The sequence below is a fragment of the Schistocerca serialis genome, chromosome 1, assembly GCF_023864345.2.
Source record: "Schistocerca serialis cubense isolate TAMUIC-IGC-003099 chromosome 1, iqSchSeri2.2, whole genome shotgun sequence".
Classification (NCBI taxonomy): domain Eukaryota; kingdom Metazoa; phylum Arthropoda; class Insecta; order Orthoptera; family Acrididae; genus Schistocerca; species Schistocerca serialis.
In genome coordinates this window covers 608562242-608579093 of record NC_064638.1, presented here as the reverse complement: position 1 = coordinate 608579093, position 16852 = coordinate 608562242, and the positions used below count along the sequence as shown (strand labels likewise).

At 39.0% G+C, this 16852-nt stretch overlaps 1 protein-coding gene across 4 annotated transcripts in view; it reads right to left on the bottom strand.

The window, feature by feature from the left end:
• Nucleotides 1–4471: 4471 nt before the first annotated feature.
• Nucleotides 4472–16852, bottom strand: part of LOC126477588 (helicase domino) — a 423343-nt gene continuing 410962 nt past the window's right edge. For all 4 annotated transcript variants that reach the window (XM_050103628.1, XM_050103631.1, XM_050103630.1 and 1 more), the window contains 2 exons: nucleotides 9580–9753; nucleotides 4472–5711 (listed from right to left, as the gene is read on the bottom strand). In XM_050103628.1, the coding sequence (XP_049959585.1) occupies nucleotides 5703–5711; nucleotides 9580–9753 (183 nt within the window). In that variant the 3' untranslated portion in view covers nucleotides 4472–5702. The remainder of the gene's footprint in view (nucleotides 5712–9579; nucleotides 9754–16852) is intronic.

Here is a 16852-nt window from a genome sequence, read left to right as displayed (position 1 = left end):
AATCCTCCTTAACTCAATCTCCGCTGGCCTATGTTTTATACTCGTGTCCACCCCTGTACCAGTGCCCCTCTCACCCCTGCCCACGCCCTTTTCATTCATTCTCCATTCACATACTCCTCTCCAAGTCCCTCTCTTATCCGTTGTATCTCCCCCTCCCAGTTCACCCCTCCCCATCAATTTTTATTACTTGCAGCTTCTGCTGCCTATGCCAGAGCAATCTTACTTTTACTACATTCTTATCCTATGCCTCTCCCTCCCAGCCATCAACCCTCCTCATTTGTTTTATCCCCTCACCCTTATCACTCAATCCAGCTGCAATGTCTGTACAATGTAGTCAGTCTGGACAATACAGCTGTTCAAGTGTACGTGTGTCTTTGCACATTTAGTGCTTGCTTACCTCTGCAGAAGGGCATTACCTGAAAACTTCAATATATTCGGTCTTGTTTAAAAGTCTATCGATGACTTGACACCTGAACTATATAGTATATACGATGTGTTTGTTTCTTTGCTGCTTCTGTTATTAGCTGATTGAATATGGACATGTGAACAGACTTGACAGAGAATGTGAATGGGGAAGAGAACCACTTGTGATGGTGGTGCAAGCTATGGGAATAAAGAACAGGCCACTTCAGTCTGCTGTTGGTACCATTACATGCTTCCATTCTGTTTTGTTGGTCTAATTGTTTCCATTTACTGGATATGAATAGGCACTATTATTTGCTCCATTGTCATGATCAAAAGGGTTTTAAAAGAACAGTATCCACTTGTTGTTATCTTTGTGAACAGTGCTCGACATATTTGGTACTTTGGACATAGCAAAATTTACATTGACATGGACAGACAGATTATGGGTATTTAAAATTTTTTGGTTCAGAAGATAATTTTTGGCATATTAGTATGAATTTAGGTATCTATTATGGACTGACTTTTATTTTTAACTCATAATATATAGAAGCTCCATTTCAGATGTTGTATTTCCACAATTTATCCCACTCTATTAGTATTTCTTGTGTTTAGCTTGAACCTTTCTGAAATGAAACATAAACTATACATGTTACTTTCTGCATATGTGTTCTGTTCTCTAGCTGTAGCAAATTTTTAGTAGTCATGCCTGCACTCCCCACAAACTTTTCACCCTGGTGTAAAAGATGAATACACTGTCTTGTAAATGTATTGTCAATTATAAATTTTCTTTTTTTTAATGATGCAGCTGAGGGTTTATTTGTTGTTTGTAGAAAGTTACAGTCAGATTTATTCTTAACCGTATCTTCTGTGAATTTCTCGTGGAGAAGGTTCCACTAGAGGGAATGAAATGACCTGTATTTAAGACTTTTGGCTTAGAATCACCGACTTAAAACTTCCCAATGGCCTGCACAATATCCACTCCACACAAGTTGTAGCATGTTCCCTTACTAACAACTCTGCATATTCTACAGACCACCATTATTGCAGTAGAGTTAGTAGCCCAGTCAATGAAGCTAAAAAAGGTTGATTAGGGGAAAAAATTTACATTGTTGCAAATTTTTGTACGATGGTACCATGGAGTGCCACAAACAACATACTAAAAATCCTGACTGATAGGGTGTGAGCACTGGGTTGGGGTTAGCATGTTAAGGTCACTTTGTTATGTTCCTCTGGAATAACTTGAAAAATGTAGCTTCAAGCAAATACGTTTCCCAGTAAAAAAATTAAACTACATTAAATTTAATAAAAAGAAACCCTATCATTTTTTCTACAGGACTCATAGTTTCCATGTTGCAGGTGATGAAAAAATCACAGATTATTAAAAATATTGTTTTAACAGTAATGAACCAATGTTTACTTTTAAATGAATTGTAAAAATAAAAAAAAAAAAAAAAAAAAAAAAAAAAAAAAAAAAAAAAAAACAGAAACTGAATGTGAGTATTGTATCAAAATGCAGTAGATTAAAGTATAAATTGTGTTCTGGGAGTGTGACAGGTTAGAAAGGGGGGGGGGGGGGATGGGTAGAAGTGTGAGGGAAGGTAGGTTGCTGGATTATGGTCATGCACTTTCCTCCTCCATATGTCAGGAAACTGAAGAGCGAGCAGGTGATTCCCCACTCATATACAGTGCTATATTACAAGAAGTACCTACAGGGTGTTTCACCAAGTTATAACGACACTCCGTATCGTGCCTTATGAATCACTGGCCAGTGCACAGACATGCATGAGAGGGGTGTGTAGTTTCCATGAAGTATGTTAATACTACGTGGAAAGCATATATGAGTCAGTAATGATGCTAATGCAAGAAATGCATATGGACAGAATCAATGCATATATCTGCACACCATTCTACACTGCTAGAGGGGAAATTAGTTTTTAGTCATCCTGTGCAGCAACTATAGTGTTTTTCTTGGCTAGATATCTCCTGCACCAAGAGCACTACTTGCTTTTCAGTTTACAGACAGACTGTCTCTCCCCTGCATTTCTTGTTCAGCTCTCTTACATGGGTATAAAACGTAACTTTACTGAGCTCTTTTTGTTTATTCAGTGAGTATATATTTGGTGTTCTTATTATGTAAAAAAGCTCAACAGCTGGAGCTGTCAGCTGCCTACCACACTGAAGAGCCTCTCCCAAGTGTAACAAGTTGTCGGATCGTATTCAACAATTACGACTTCATTATCTCCACTGTCACAAGAGGGAATACTTTTCACTGCATGAGATGTCTCAAATGCATATAGTCTCAGCTCTTATAACATCTGAAGAGGACTGGGTATTTAAATTCTCTCCCTTGCAACAGAAGCAAGTCAAGCAATACATTAGAGCAGCTTACTGATCAGACTTGAACATGATCTGTCCTATACTATTAGACAGAACCATGCTCACTTTGGAAGATATACTGTGGATGTGCAGTAGGTGGCTCCACTCTACAAGTGCCAGCAGTTCCTCAATGGAAGTCATTTAGGTAGTTTACCAGCAACATAATTAATGGTGAAGAAATGCAGTAATTTTCCAACCATTTGTTAATTAATCACCAAATGACTACAACACAAGTTACATTGTTTCACAACACGCTGTCAACGTTAGAAGGCAGCAAGGTGCTACATTTACCATTCCAATCCCTTTCGCAACAAAACTACCTAGGTCACTGACAACATCACACTTAAAATTAAACACTACTCAGCCATTGCTTACAGGAATGTGTTTCACATCAAAGCATATCATCAACGTCGAATACATTTTGACTGTATTTTACACTTGGGAGAGGCACTCCAGCGTAGTTGGCAGTTGACAGCTCCAGCTGTTGAGCAGTTTTATATAACAGCTCACTTAACAACTGCAAATAAGCACTCATTTAATAAATTGAAAATAACTCCAATATATAAACACATGCCCACTGAAGTTATTTTGCCTATTCATGTAAGAGAAATGGACAGGAAATGCAGAGAATCCTGTATGCAAACTCAAAAGCAGCTCGAGGTGGGGGTGTTGTCTTTTCTGAAAGAATCCCACAGCTGCCAAACAGGTTGAGTGAGAAACAATTTCCCCTCTAGCAGTGTAGAACAGTGTGCAGTTATTTAAATAAATTCTGTCCATATGTGTTACTTGAATTCGTATTATTATAAAAATATATCTGCATTCCATGTGGTGTTAACGCAATTTGTGGAAAATAAATGTGCTGTCCCAGGCATATTTGCGTACTGTGTTGCCAGTGATTCATCAGGCGTGATGAGGGGGGCTGGTATAACATTGTGAAACACTCTGTAGTTGCTTCTTGTGATGTAATGGGGTAGAACAGGTGTGGAATCATCTCCTCACTCTTCAGTTTGCATAAGTATGAGGAGGGAAGCACATGACCACAAACTGGTGACATGTTTTCTTCCCTTGTACTTTTACCTTACCCCCCCCCCCACACACACACACACACATGTTTAATATTTGTTTTTAACCCACTTCACTTAAAGATAGACCTTGATTTTATATTATTAGAACAATCTGAGATTTTTCCAACCCCTGAAACACGGAAACTGTTAGTCCTCGAGAAAAAATGAATGAGGTTTTTTTGCACTATATTTAATGCAGTTTGATTTGGCACTGGAAGACATTTTTGACAGAAGTCACTGTTTTTTAGTTATTCAAGAAAAACATAAAAAAATGACCTCTGGATGTGGCCCCCCTCCCTAATGCACATGCCTCAGTGGTCAGGATTTTTAGTACGTTGTTCACGGCACTCCTTTCTACCAACACAAAATTTTGTGGCTCCATGTTTCTTCACCCTAATTTTTGTTGTTGATTGGGCTGTAGGCTTTTTGTGCAGTGACCACATGATGACAAGATAAATATAATTGTTGCCTCACAGTCTATATTACAGGGAGAGGTTATGGGTATTTCATCTCACCCTCCCCCTTCCTCTCCCCTCCCACCACCACCCCTGAAAAGGTCTTATATAGAGGAGGAACAAAGGAAAAGAAACAGATGGGATTTGGATCTTCACAGAAATACAAACTCATTTTATGTACAAATTCAGATCACTGTAATTTACACGATTTTATGAAAGATACAACAAGTCTTCCACTTACAGTCTTCAGACATCCATTTAGTTACACTCACTTAAATATAAACTTGACAGTTACATTTATTTTATCACATACAAACATGACAATTATTTGTTTCACAAATGTGCCTAGCCTGGAGTGTCTGTTGGTTTTAAAACTGTGTTTGTTAAAATGTGCATGTATCATCTTTCTCTTCTCCACATTCTATTCTTTTCAAGGACAGATCATACTAAATTGTTACAACTATGACCATTAAAAAGCATTGTAACAAACAAGATTAAAATAATATAGTATGCAATACAGTGAAAATACAATACAAAATGAAAGTTATGAAATACATTAAAAACAGAGGAAATGGTTATTTAGACCTACATTACTAGTCCATCTGTGAATGTTAACTTCAGGAAGCCATTTTTTCCTATCTCTAACATGTATGTAGTGCATTAAACACTACTTGTTGACACAAGAAGAATCATCTACAGGTTATGAAGAAAAAAAAAATTTTTGCCAGCATGCATCAGTACATAAATATTTCATGGAGTTCCATACATGTATATGTTTTCACTCATTATATATTTTTTTTTAATTTACCAAGAACTGCAACTTAACACTGTAGGCATTTCGCTAAAAGTTGTTTACAGATGGATGCTAATTTAAATGATACTTGAAGCAGGGTAGGTGAGGATGTCCATGAATTACAAGTAAATTGTATAATTACTAATATTACTGAAAAAACTTTTCTTGGAACTAAATACGATTCATGGGTGGTTATTTCAAGAATTCTCTTAAGTACAAATCTCTCACTGAACATTCAAGTTCTTCCGTTTGAGTTTCAAACATCAGAAAAGAGTCTGTCCTTGAAAATAAGATGTGTGAATCAGTTTAAGCAGAACACTTCTTTATGCTGTAGGCCTGTGACTCACAGTAAACTGAAATGGTACACACATCAAGTTGTGTTATACTGTGATTTACTCATTGCACAATTTGACATCGACATTTACGTTATGGTACACCTTTTACAACTAAATGCTATGGCTAAAACGATAAGCCAACATCAGTATTAAAATACACATTGTACAAACTGGATATGGGAGGGAACAAATTATTGAAAAATTAAATTACTGATGTTATACACAAATTGATACTTATATCAACAGTCTCTTCTTTCTGATTCATTTCCACATTTCACTGAGCCTGGAACAAAAGCATAATGTTAGAATACAGTGTAAAACACCGTGTGTGTGTGTGTGTGTGTGTGTGTGTGTGTGTGTGTGTGTGTGTGTGTGTGTGTGTGTGCGTGTGCGTGTGCGTGTGCGCACAACAGCGGAATGTGAATTCTTAGGTTAGTATTGTAAGTTCAAAAGATGATAAAACTAAAGGGCTACTGAGCAATGGAAGGAGATTTTCAGTAAACCTGTGAGCTAGGATTGTAACTTTAAAAAGGAAAACTGATTGATCACTAGTAGTGTCTGGTTGCTTGAGACATGTGGTTCACTAGGAAATAGTCAGTGTCATTTACAAAGTTAAAGGAAGGAAAGAAAAGAAGAGTAGGGTTTATATAGATTTTCTTTCAGAATGCATTGCATCCTGGTTCTGGGAATATCCAGCTGTTGTGAACATTGGAGAATAGATTTTACCAGACGTATACCTGCAGAACGACATAACAGGAGGGCACCCCCCAATGTTCACCCATGCTTATATGACTAAGTAAGGAGTTAAATAAAATAGAAAGAAACATTCCATATGGGAAAAATACATTAAAAACAAAGATTCCATGACTTACCAAACGGGAAAGCGCTGGTAGATAGACGCAATAAAAAAACACAAACACACACACAAAATTTCAAGCTTTCGCAACCAACGGTTGCTTCGTCAGGAAAGAGGGAAGGAGAGGGAAAGACGAAAGGATGTGGGTTTTAAGGGAGAGGGTAAGGAGTCATTCCAATCCCGGGAGTGGAAAGACTTACCTTAGGGGGAAAAAAGGACAGGTATACACTCGCGCGCACACACACACATATCCATCCACACGTATCAGACACAAGCAGACTGCGTGTGTGTGTGTGTGTGTGTGTGTGTGTGTGCATTGACTGTTTTCGATGAAGTCCTTGTTGGCCAAAAACTCAGCATCTCCACTACATGGTGAACATATTCTTTCCTTTACACATTTAATTACTGTATTAACTCACTCAAGCATGGTCTCTTGTACTGGGAAGACACTGATTGGATGCTCTAGTAATTTCCTCTCCCACTCTGTCCCTTCCTTGGCCAGACCACATCTTGTTCACAGTAAGAAACTTTGATTTATTATAATGAAGATCTCGCACATCTTAATGAAGCTGTGATTGTTACTTGGCAAAATTTTCTTATATTTTGTTCCATGATATTTGCTTATTCATTTCTATATGTACGTCTTTCATCAGACAAGGTCTGATGAGGGCCCACTGCAGTATCACACCACATTTAACTCTATCAATACATGCTATTTATCATAAGCTGCTGATTCCACCTTCAATGTATTAGTACTTAAAGCTAATACTGTTTGCAGGAAAATAATTAAATATATCAAATAAAAAGTACTACCTTTTAACAAGTGTTAACATTTCATCAGGTGCCGTATGGAAGTTCACTTTCATAATGGAACAACTTTCATCGCTACGGAAACTATTTTCACTTACTGCTCAAAACAGTGTTTGTTGTTGAATGTGAGAACATATAATATGAAAAACTTCAGAGATTAGAGGGTAAATTACCGTTAATATCCCATAAGAAAGCAATCGGCCACAAGTAGAAAATAAGTATGTGTTGTTGTTGTGGTCTTCAGTCCTGAGACTGGTTTGATGCAGCTCTCCATGCTACTCTATCCTGTGCAAGCTTTTTCATCTCCCAGTACCTACTGCAACCTACATCCTTCTGAATCTGCTTAGTGTATTCATCTCTTGGTCTCCCTCTACGATTTTTACCCTCCACGCTGCCCTCCAATACTAAATTGGTGATCCCTTGATGCCTCAGAACATGTCCTACCAACCGATCCCTTCTTCTGGTCAAGTTGTGCCACAAACTTCTCTTCTCCCCAATCCTATTCAATACTTCCTCATTAGTTATGTGATCTACCCATCTAATCTTCAGCATTCTTCTGTAGCACCACATTTCGAAAGCTTCTATTCTCTTCTTGTCCAAACTATTTATCGTCCATGTTTCACTTCCATACATGGCTACACTCCATACGAATACTTTCAGAAATGACTTCCTGACACTTAAATCAATACTGGATGTTAACAAATTTCTCTTCTTCAGAAATGCTTTCCTTGCCATTGCCAGCCTACATTTTATATCCTCTCTACTTCGACCATCATCAGTTATTTTGCTCCCCAAATAGCAAAACTCCTTTACTACTTTAAGTGTCTGATTTCCTAATCTAATTCCCTCAGCATCACCTGACTTAATTAGACTACATTCCATTATCCTTGTTTTGCTTTTGTTGATGTTCATCTTATATCCTCCTTTCAAGACACTGTCCATTCCATTCAACTGCTCTTCCAAGTCCTTTGCTGTCTCTGACAGAATTACAATGTCATCAGCAGACCTCAAAGTTTTTATTTCTTCTCTGTGGATTTTAATACCTACTCTGAATTTTTCTTTTGTTTCCTTCACTGCTTGCTCAATATACAGATTGAATAATGTCAGAGAGAGGCAACAACCTTGTCTCACTCCCTTCCCAACCACTGCTTCCCTTTCATGCCCCTCAACTCTTATAACTGCGATTTGGTTTCTATACAAATTGTAAATAGCCTTTCGCTCCCTATATTTTACCCCTGCCACTTCAGAATTTGAAAGAGAGTATTCTAGTCAACATTGTCAAAAGCTTTCTCTAAGTCTACAAATGCTAGAAACGTAGGTTTGCCTTTCCTTAATCTAGCTTCTAAGATAAGCCGTAGGGTCAGTAATGCCTCACGTGTTCCAGTGTTTCTACGGAATCCAAACTGATCTTCCACAAGGTCGGCTTCTACTAGTTTTTCCATTCGTCTATAAAGAATTTGCGGTAGTATTTTGCAGCCATGACTTATTAAACTGATAGTTCGGTAATTTTCACATCTGTCAACACCAACTTTCTTTGGGATTGGTATTATTATATTCTTCTTGAAGTCTGAGGGTATTTCGCCTGTCTCATACATCTTGCTCACCAGATGGTAGAGTTTTGTCAGGACTGGCTCTCCCAAGGCCGTCAGTAGTTCTAATGGAATGTTGTCTACTCCCGGGGGCTTGTTTCAACTCAGGTCTTTCAGTGCTCTGTCAAACTCTTCACGCAGTATCTTATCTGCAATTTCATCTTCATCTACATCCTCTTCCATTTCCGTAATATTGTCCTCAAGTGCATCGCCCTTTTATAGACCCTCTATATACTCCTTCCATCTTTCTGCTTTCCCTTCTTTGCTTAGAACTGGGTTTCCATCTGAGCTCTTGATATTCATACAAGTCGTTCTCTTATCTCCAAAGGTCTCTTTAATTTTCCTGTAGGCGGTATCTATCTTACCCCTAGTGAGATAAGCCTCTACATCCTTACATTTGTCCTCTAGCCATCCCTGCTTAGCCATTTTGCACTTCCTGTCGATCTCATTTTTGAGACGTTTGTATTCCTTTTTGCCTGTTTCACTTACTGCATTTTTATATTTTCTCCTTTCATCAATTAAATTCAATATTTCTTCTGTTAAAAAAATAAGTATAGTCAAAAATATATTTGAAGAAACTAACTAAACGTCATAGACAAACTCCAGTCTGTGACGTTATGAGTTCACAATGTGGGAGTCACAAGGGTGGGAACCGTACAGTACAGAAATGAGTTGATGAGGGAAAAAATGGAGACAAAGAAAGAGGAAATACGGAGCAGTATAGGAAAAGTGACCCAGAGTAGACAAAATGTAAATGAAAATGCCCTTGTTCTGTTATTTGTCTCCTCCACCAGTAATCTGAGTTTCTATATAACCTTCTTCCACAAAAGAATGCTTTTTTGGTTTTTGGAGATACTAGCACGGTTAGAGGAAGTACACTAATAAAAATTTCTCACCGTATCGTTTGATGAGCCAGGTGCTGCTTGTGTGTGTGTCACCTGACTCGCAGGCTGCACAGCAACTGCTACTAGTGGAGCAGTGCCACTGGTTGCTGCCTGGATGCGAACTGGGCTCTGTGATGTCTGGCGCACTGTTACAGGTACTGTTTGACCTTGTAATGCTGCACTCACCTAAAAAACACAAAAATGTTAATAAGAGTAAAATTAATTGTACTATCACAAAAATTAGTACAGCTGCACTTAAAAGTAAATGAAAATAAATCCTTATTTTAAGAATGTGGAATATGATGCAGCTGATTTGCTGATAAAGGTAAATTACAATGACATGAAACAGCTTTTCATTTTGAAGCCCTGCTATACGGACTGTGAAAATCTGGAAATGTAATAATAGTAACAAAAAAGTGAAGAATGGAATTCTAAATAACACAGTTGACCTAGTGGCATCACAATATATGGCTCCCTTGCATTCCAAAAGAAAACAGTCAGTCTTATCACATGACAGATACTGGGCACTTCATGAGAGTTTTAACATGTATCCCTTATTTACAAAGGTTTTATCATATTTTATAGAAGTTTGTAAAGAATGGAAGAAAGGGGCCAAAAGCCATAATAAACTAAAAGGTCAACATGGAGCTCAGTTCCCTGGGAAAAAAATTCTCCATAACCTGTCAATAGTTTGTTCCATTAAATAATTCATGAAGGACAATTTTACAGTTTGAACAGGAAAACTAACTACTCTGTAGATTATAGTTCAATAACATGTGTAAGAGAATGGGGACTATTGCTTTCTCTTTCTCTTTGGTTAGGCGATTAGGTTTGTCATGAATATGGCATCTTCCTTATAACAAACATTTACAACAAGAGATTTCCTCGGAGCAACTGTGCGGCATCTTCAGGTGGTTCATCCTTGCTGGTGGCTAGGTACAACAAACTGTATGCGCACATCGACATCCTGCATGTAGAACATGCACGCAAAGACAGCGCAGGTGCGGAAATCACGCATGCGCAATGATTTGCAGCTGTATGGTGCCATACTAAAACACCCTCTGTTGACAATCGCAGAGCGGCCCTCCTGTGCATGCGCTGTGCGCTATGTTTACTAACAGTGCGGCCAGATGTCACTCACTAAAAAAACTATAATAGACCAGTGCCATGACAGGTCTGTTATATAAAAAAAATCTTGATTTTCTCATCGTGATTTAATAGCAGCCAATGCAGGGTTCCAGGCTGTGCTCAGTTGGAATCCCGCATATCTGCTGATGAGATTATTGGATGTGTATTGCTTTCTTAATGATGCAATCCCAGAAAGATGATGCTGGGGCTAAGACTTCTGTCTTTTCATAAATCATGTGATATCCTTTATTCGGACTATGTTCCGCAATAGCCGACTTTACCGGCTGACACAGGCGTATATGACGCTGATGTTAAGTGCATCATTCTTGTACTGTGAACATGTCTGGGTTATATATGCTGCCCCACATCGAGAAGGGATCTTGTACACACCACATTTCCTCAGGCCAAAAGCATCCTTAAATGAAAGTTCTTCAGTTTTGCAGACGGTCGAAAAACACACTTAATGTCATATCGTCCGAGGACTCTTCCAATTCTTGACGACATGGCACCAAAATATGGCAAAAATGCCAAAGTGGTGGGTGTCTTTGTATTTTAATTTTGCTCCATAGACTGAACTCACTTTGGCCTGAATGCATGACGTATCTGTCTCTCAGAGTAACCATTTTGTCAGAACACTGCTTCAAATTATGTATTTCACTTGACAGGCTTTCAGGATCGGATACTCCATGCTCTATGAACTAACATATGTAAGGTACTACTACATTTGCACATGATGATGGCAGCTTGTGGCCAGGAGATATAGATCTGTATGTGTTGGCTTCAGTAGCCGCTATGTCTTAAGGTTCCATCTGCTTTCCTACATACCAAAACATCAAGAAAAGGGTAAAGTACCATCTTTTTCCACTTTCACTGCAAAGCTTATATTTGGATGGCGCAAATTTAAATGCTGAAGAAATGTAGGTAGAGTATCAAGTCCATGTGGCCACACCAGAAATGTATCATCCACATACTGCAGAAAACAAGAGGGTTTGAGAATAGCTGAATGTTGTGCTTTTTCTTCAAAGTCCTCCATAAAATAATTGGTCACCACAGGAGACAGAGGGCTTCCCATGGTGACACTGTCCACTTGCTCAAAATATTGGTCATGAAATAAGATGTATGTTGGAGCAAGCACATGTTTAAATAATGCCACTATGTCCTCCTCAAAGTTTTTGCTAATAAGCTCTAAAGAGTCCTGTGAAACAGCACCTTTGTAAATAAAGACACAACATTTAAACTTACTAAGAGATCTGATGATTGCAACCTAAGAGTTTTCTTGCGACCTATAAAATCTTTAGAGTTTTGAATATGACACTTGCACCTGCCTATGAGTTATCCCAATAGTGACGTCAGATGTTTGTCAACAAAATAAGTAGGTGCTTCTATGTTACTTAACAATGGGATGGAGAGGCACCCCATTCTTATGGATCCTGGGTAGGCCATAGAGTGCAGGAGGAACTGCAGCCTGTTGACACAAACCTTTAGTGACTTGCCCTGGAATCGAGCTCTTCCTGAGTTGCAGAGTCTCTCTTTGTATCCTACCTGTCAGATCACTTTTTAATTTACGGTATGCAGAATCATCGAGCAGTTTGTGCATCTTGTTATAATATTCCGTGCGTGGGAGAAGCACAGTAGCATTTCCGTTGTCATCAGGTAAGATAATGTCTTGGTCTCCTCTCAATTCTCTTTCAGTTGAGATGATGTTAAAATTGGACTTCTTAGAGAGCTCGAGTCAAGATGTGGCATGTGTCACACCTAATCTCTTTGACAGCATCGTAGGAAGTTTCGAAACAGCCTGCTCTATTCCACTAATCACATCTCAGATGCGAATGGTGTAGGTGCAAAATCCAGACCCTTCCCTAGCACTGAAACTGCAGCATCGTCAAAGTCTTGTCTGTAAGATTAAACAAGGCACGTCTTCTTGGCATGTCTTCTTGCATTCGGGCTTTGAGTCAATCATATTTTGTCATTTGATGAACCTTAGATTGTAGTTCAGTCCAATTAGCTAATGAGCAAGTGGCACTATCTACCCAGTTCCAGGATACCGCTGAAAGGTTCGGTGAAATCTTCAGATGGAGTGGTAGTAACTGTCTGGACAGCAAACAAAATTCCTGACGTGTATAGCACATCCTTTCTCTCACAAGTGCTGCATTCGCCCATTGTTTAATTCTAATGGCAGCCACAGAATTTATATAATGTTTAAATTTAGCAAACATAGGAATGGTTTGCTTGTCGTGGCATCTCAGTAAAAATGCAAGGCTGCCTAACAGTCTACCTCTCTTGAGACATAACTTGTCAAACTCACATATGTACCAGATGTGTAAATTTAAAACATATCTGCTGGGAAAGCTTGAAGAGTCACAATTGATAACTTACTTCTATGAAGTTTCCTCTTACCCTCAGTCTTTTCAAATATTTTTGGATGGGACAGTCAATTTTGCATGTTGCAGCTCAACAAAGGATGTATACGTGGGAGTTCAAACCAAGGGATTATCAGCATAATGGCAAGAAATTAAGAAACATAAGGAATTTTTAGTACAGGAAGAAATACTGTAAAAATAAAATAAAATAAATAAAAATAAAAAATATAAAAGAAGAAAACCAAGCCTAATGTAAGTTGTAAATGAAGGAATCAATCCTCATTCTATGGCCGAAAGGTATGGTGCCTAGGCAGTTTAAGCTTTTGGCACCACAACATATTATTATTATTATTATTATTATTATTATTATTATTATTAGTAGTAGTAGTATATTCATTTACTACAATGGAACAGCATGAAATAAAATATGATGAGAATGGAAACTGAAGGATTTGAGAGAGTGAAATGAGAAGGGGTGGAAGTGGGGAACTACTACTCACCAATGATGAATGAAGGGTGACACACAGAGCAGATAAGGAAAAATCATTCTTCTTCTAACTGTTGATCCAGTTGGGACAACACTTACTGTTTATGAAAGGCTGTCCAAAGCCACGGGTGTATGGAAAAAGAAAGGACTGTCAGCAATGAGGGGTAGGGGATGAGGGGAGATGTGTGTGGGACAACGAGGTGTAGGGAAATATTATGGCAGTAGAGGGAGAGAAATGGCTCTCGGTGGAAGTGGCAAAATTGGATTAACACTGTTTACAGTAAGAAAACTGAGAGGGTTATAGAGAAGAGAGTTCGACAGGAGGCAGGCAAGAGGAATTTGGGTGAAGTGGCAGTAGAAGGAAATATGAAAGAGGTAGTCAAAGTTAGGGACTTGAAGAGGTTTACGTCAGGAGTTTGCATAAACAGAATATACTATGAAGGAACAGCTCTTGACTAAGGCCAGGGGAGCTAGTAATATGAAATAGCACAGGTTATTGAAGCTGGTGTAGGTGCTTAAGTTTGCAGTCGGTCATTTGGCAGTGGGTAGATAGCTGTTTATTTTATTTGTCTGATTTTATTGGTATTTGGTATACTTACCATACATTAGTACTAGTGGGTGGTTATAATTAAATTGCAGCTACTCACAGAGGTACAATGTGGGCAGTAATTATCGTATGGCAGCAACACTAGGTAGATATGCATTAATTGGGAAAAGATTTATGCTGGAAAAAATTAGTTCCAATTGTAGCTACCATGTGCAAATATGGTGCTGTACACGGTTTGTATGACGGTGTGACATTTGACAAGCTATAATGTGAATGAACGGTTTGTCTATCAAGAAGAGAGACCGTGCACTGGTAGTGAAAATGTTTTACGTGAATAGCAGCAATTGCGGTGCTACATTGTGAGAGTATCCCTGACTGAAAGGTTTGAGGAAAGGATCAACGTCATTACATTGTGTAAAGATAACGAATATGAAATTAAAAAACACGGATGAGCTTGGTGCAGCACCTGGAAGAGGAAGACATCGTATCACAGTGTAAGTTACTGATCAGGTTGCTGTTGCTGTTGCTGACCATGCAATATTTGCCCTGGGTAGTCTAGTGCTCAAGCAGTGTCTCGAGAATTACCCATTCCACAGTCAGCAATACCAAAAGTATTGCGGTCTATTTTATACTGGTACTCATACAAGATCCAGATGGCGCAGCAACTGAAACCTCACGATCCACAGTAACGTTCTGAATTTGCTCTTCCATTTCTGCCACAGATCAAAGTTGATGACACGGCCAGGCAATATTCTATGGAGCGACGAGGCACATTTTACACTACATGGTGCGATGAATACACAGCCAGTATACACGAGAATGTTGCTCAGATTCCACCAGAAACGCTGTGAGCAACTGTTGATCTTGTCGTTTGACAGATGCTGCATTTCGTCGATATCTCCAGTGCTTGTATGGAACTATTTGTGTAAGCAGCAGTTAATAATAAAATCAACATTATGCCTTTCACACGTGTTTGGCCTTTTCTGCCCTCTTCCTGTTCCTAATCCATTATGTATGGTATGGAAATATTCCTATATGGGCTAGATTTGTACCTGGTGGCGAAAATTGGAATTAACTTTTTTCCAGTGTAAATCGGTTCTGTATTGATGTATTAGTATATCTACCATGTTTTGCTGACATACAATAATTACAGCCCACAGTGGACCTCTGTGAGTAGCTGCACTTTAATTATAACCACTTGGTACATCTATTAATTACAGCCAACTAATATTAATAATAAATTATGTTTGTAGGTTACTACAGTCTCTTAAAAAGTAAGGGATTATTTCATATTAGCATGTTGACAACGTGAGGATAGTGGTGCCTAGCCTCTTGTACAAAGTTACACTAGTGTGCAGAATGTAAGGCCTAAAATAACTTCTGCATAATGTGTGTCTGGCAAGTAACGTAGCTTGATGAAACTTGGGCCATACATAGAATGAACTGCTACAGTACATAGTACAGAAGGTAACTGAAAGAAATATGCAATGAAATGAACAGAAATTACGCTTTTTATTCAAAGATAATGCTATACATAAGTCACCGCAAATTATGATGGTTCCCAGGACCTTACAAATGGTGAGGCACAGTTTTTAGTAGGGTTTGTGATAACCACGGATGGTAATGCACGCTTTGCGATGCGCTTTCATGCTGGCCACGAGGTTGGTAAGGTGGTGTTGTGGTAGGGTGTTAAATTCCTGCACGTAGACATGCTGCAATTCACCTCACCAATGAATCCCATCAGTACTCAGTGGCGAATAGCAGCTCAGTCCGTTCGCCGAATATCCTCTTGTTCCAAAAGCTCCTCCACCTGTGCTGTTTGATGCAGTCATGCATTGTCATCCATATAAATGAAGTCAGGACTGAATTTACACCCGAGAAGATGCATATGAGGAAGGAGTAGAGTATCACAATAATGTCGAGTGAGTGAGCATACCACATTCAAATATCTGGAGGTCAGTATGCCCGTGCAACATTATATCTCCTCACACCACAACACTCTGTTCACCGAAATGATCAAGTTCAACAATGGTGCACATGTAATGCACCCATAAACAGTGTCAAACATGACACCCAGAAACAATGTCAAACATAATTGCCTTGGTTGGCCTGGAGTTTGGTGATTCAGGTGTTAAGGTGCATTTGGCCCTTACCTCATTTTTATAGCTGACAATGCATCAAACAGTGCAGGTGAAGGAGCTTCTGGAATGAAATAATATTCGCTGGATGGACTGGGCTGTCCAGTCCCCTGAATTGAATCCTCGAGCAATGATCGAATTCATTGGGGAGATGTACTGCAGCACGTCCAGTTTATCAGTGACCATCCAGCAGTTGTCAACCGTACTCGTGGAGGAATGGAGTGCCTTACTACAGCACCACCTTGCCAACATTGTGGCCAGCACGAGCACGCTTTGCCATCTGTGGTGATAACGCACCATATTAAGAACCACGTCCCGCTGTTGGCGAGGTCCAGAGGCCGTCGTAAATTGCAGTGACTCGAGTACAATTATTGTCTTTGAATAAAAGTATCATTTCTGTTCGTCTCATTGCGTATTTCTCTCAGCTACCTTCTGCAGTATACTGTAACTGTTCTTTCTCCTTATGGTCCCAGTTTCTTTGAGGTCTGTTACTTGGGCGAGACACATTGTGCAAAATTTACTTTTAACCTTAAGTTTTGCACACCAGTGTACATGCATATTACTGTACCACTAACATGAAAACAGTGCTTGACTTATATCATTTTCTGACACTGAGTCACGCAAA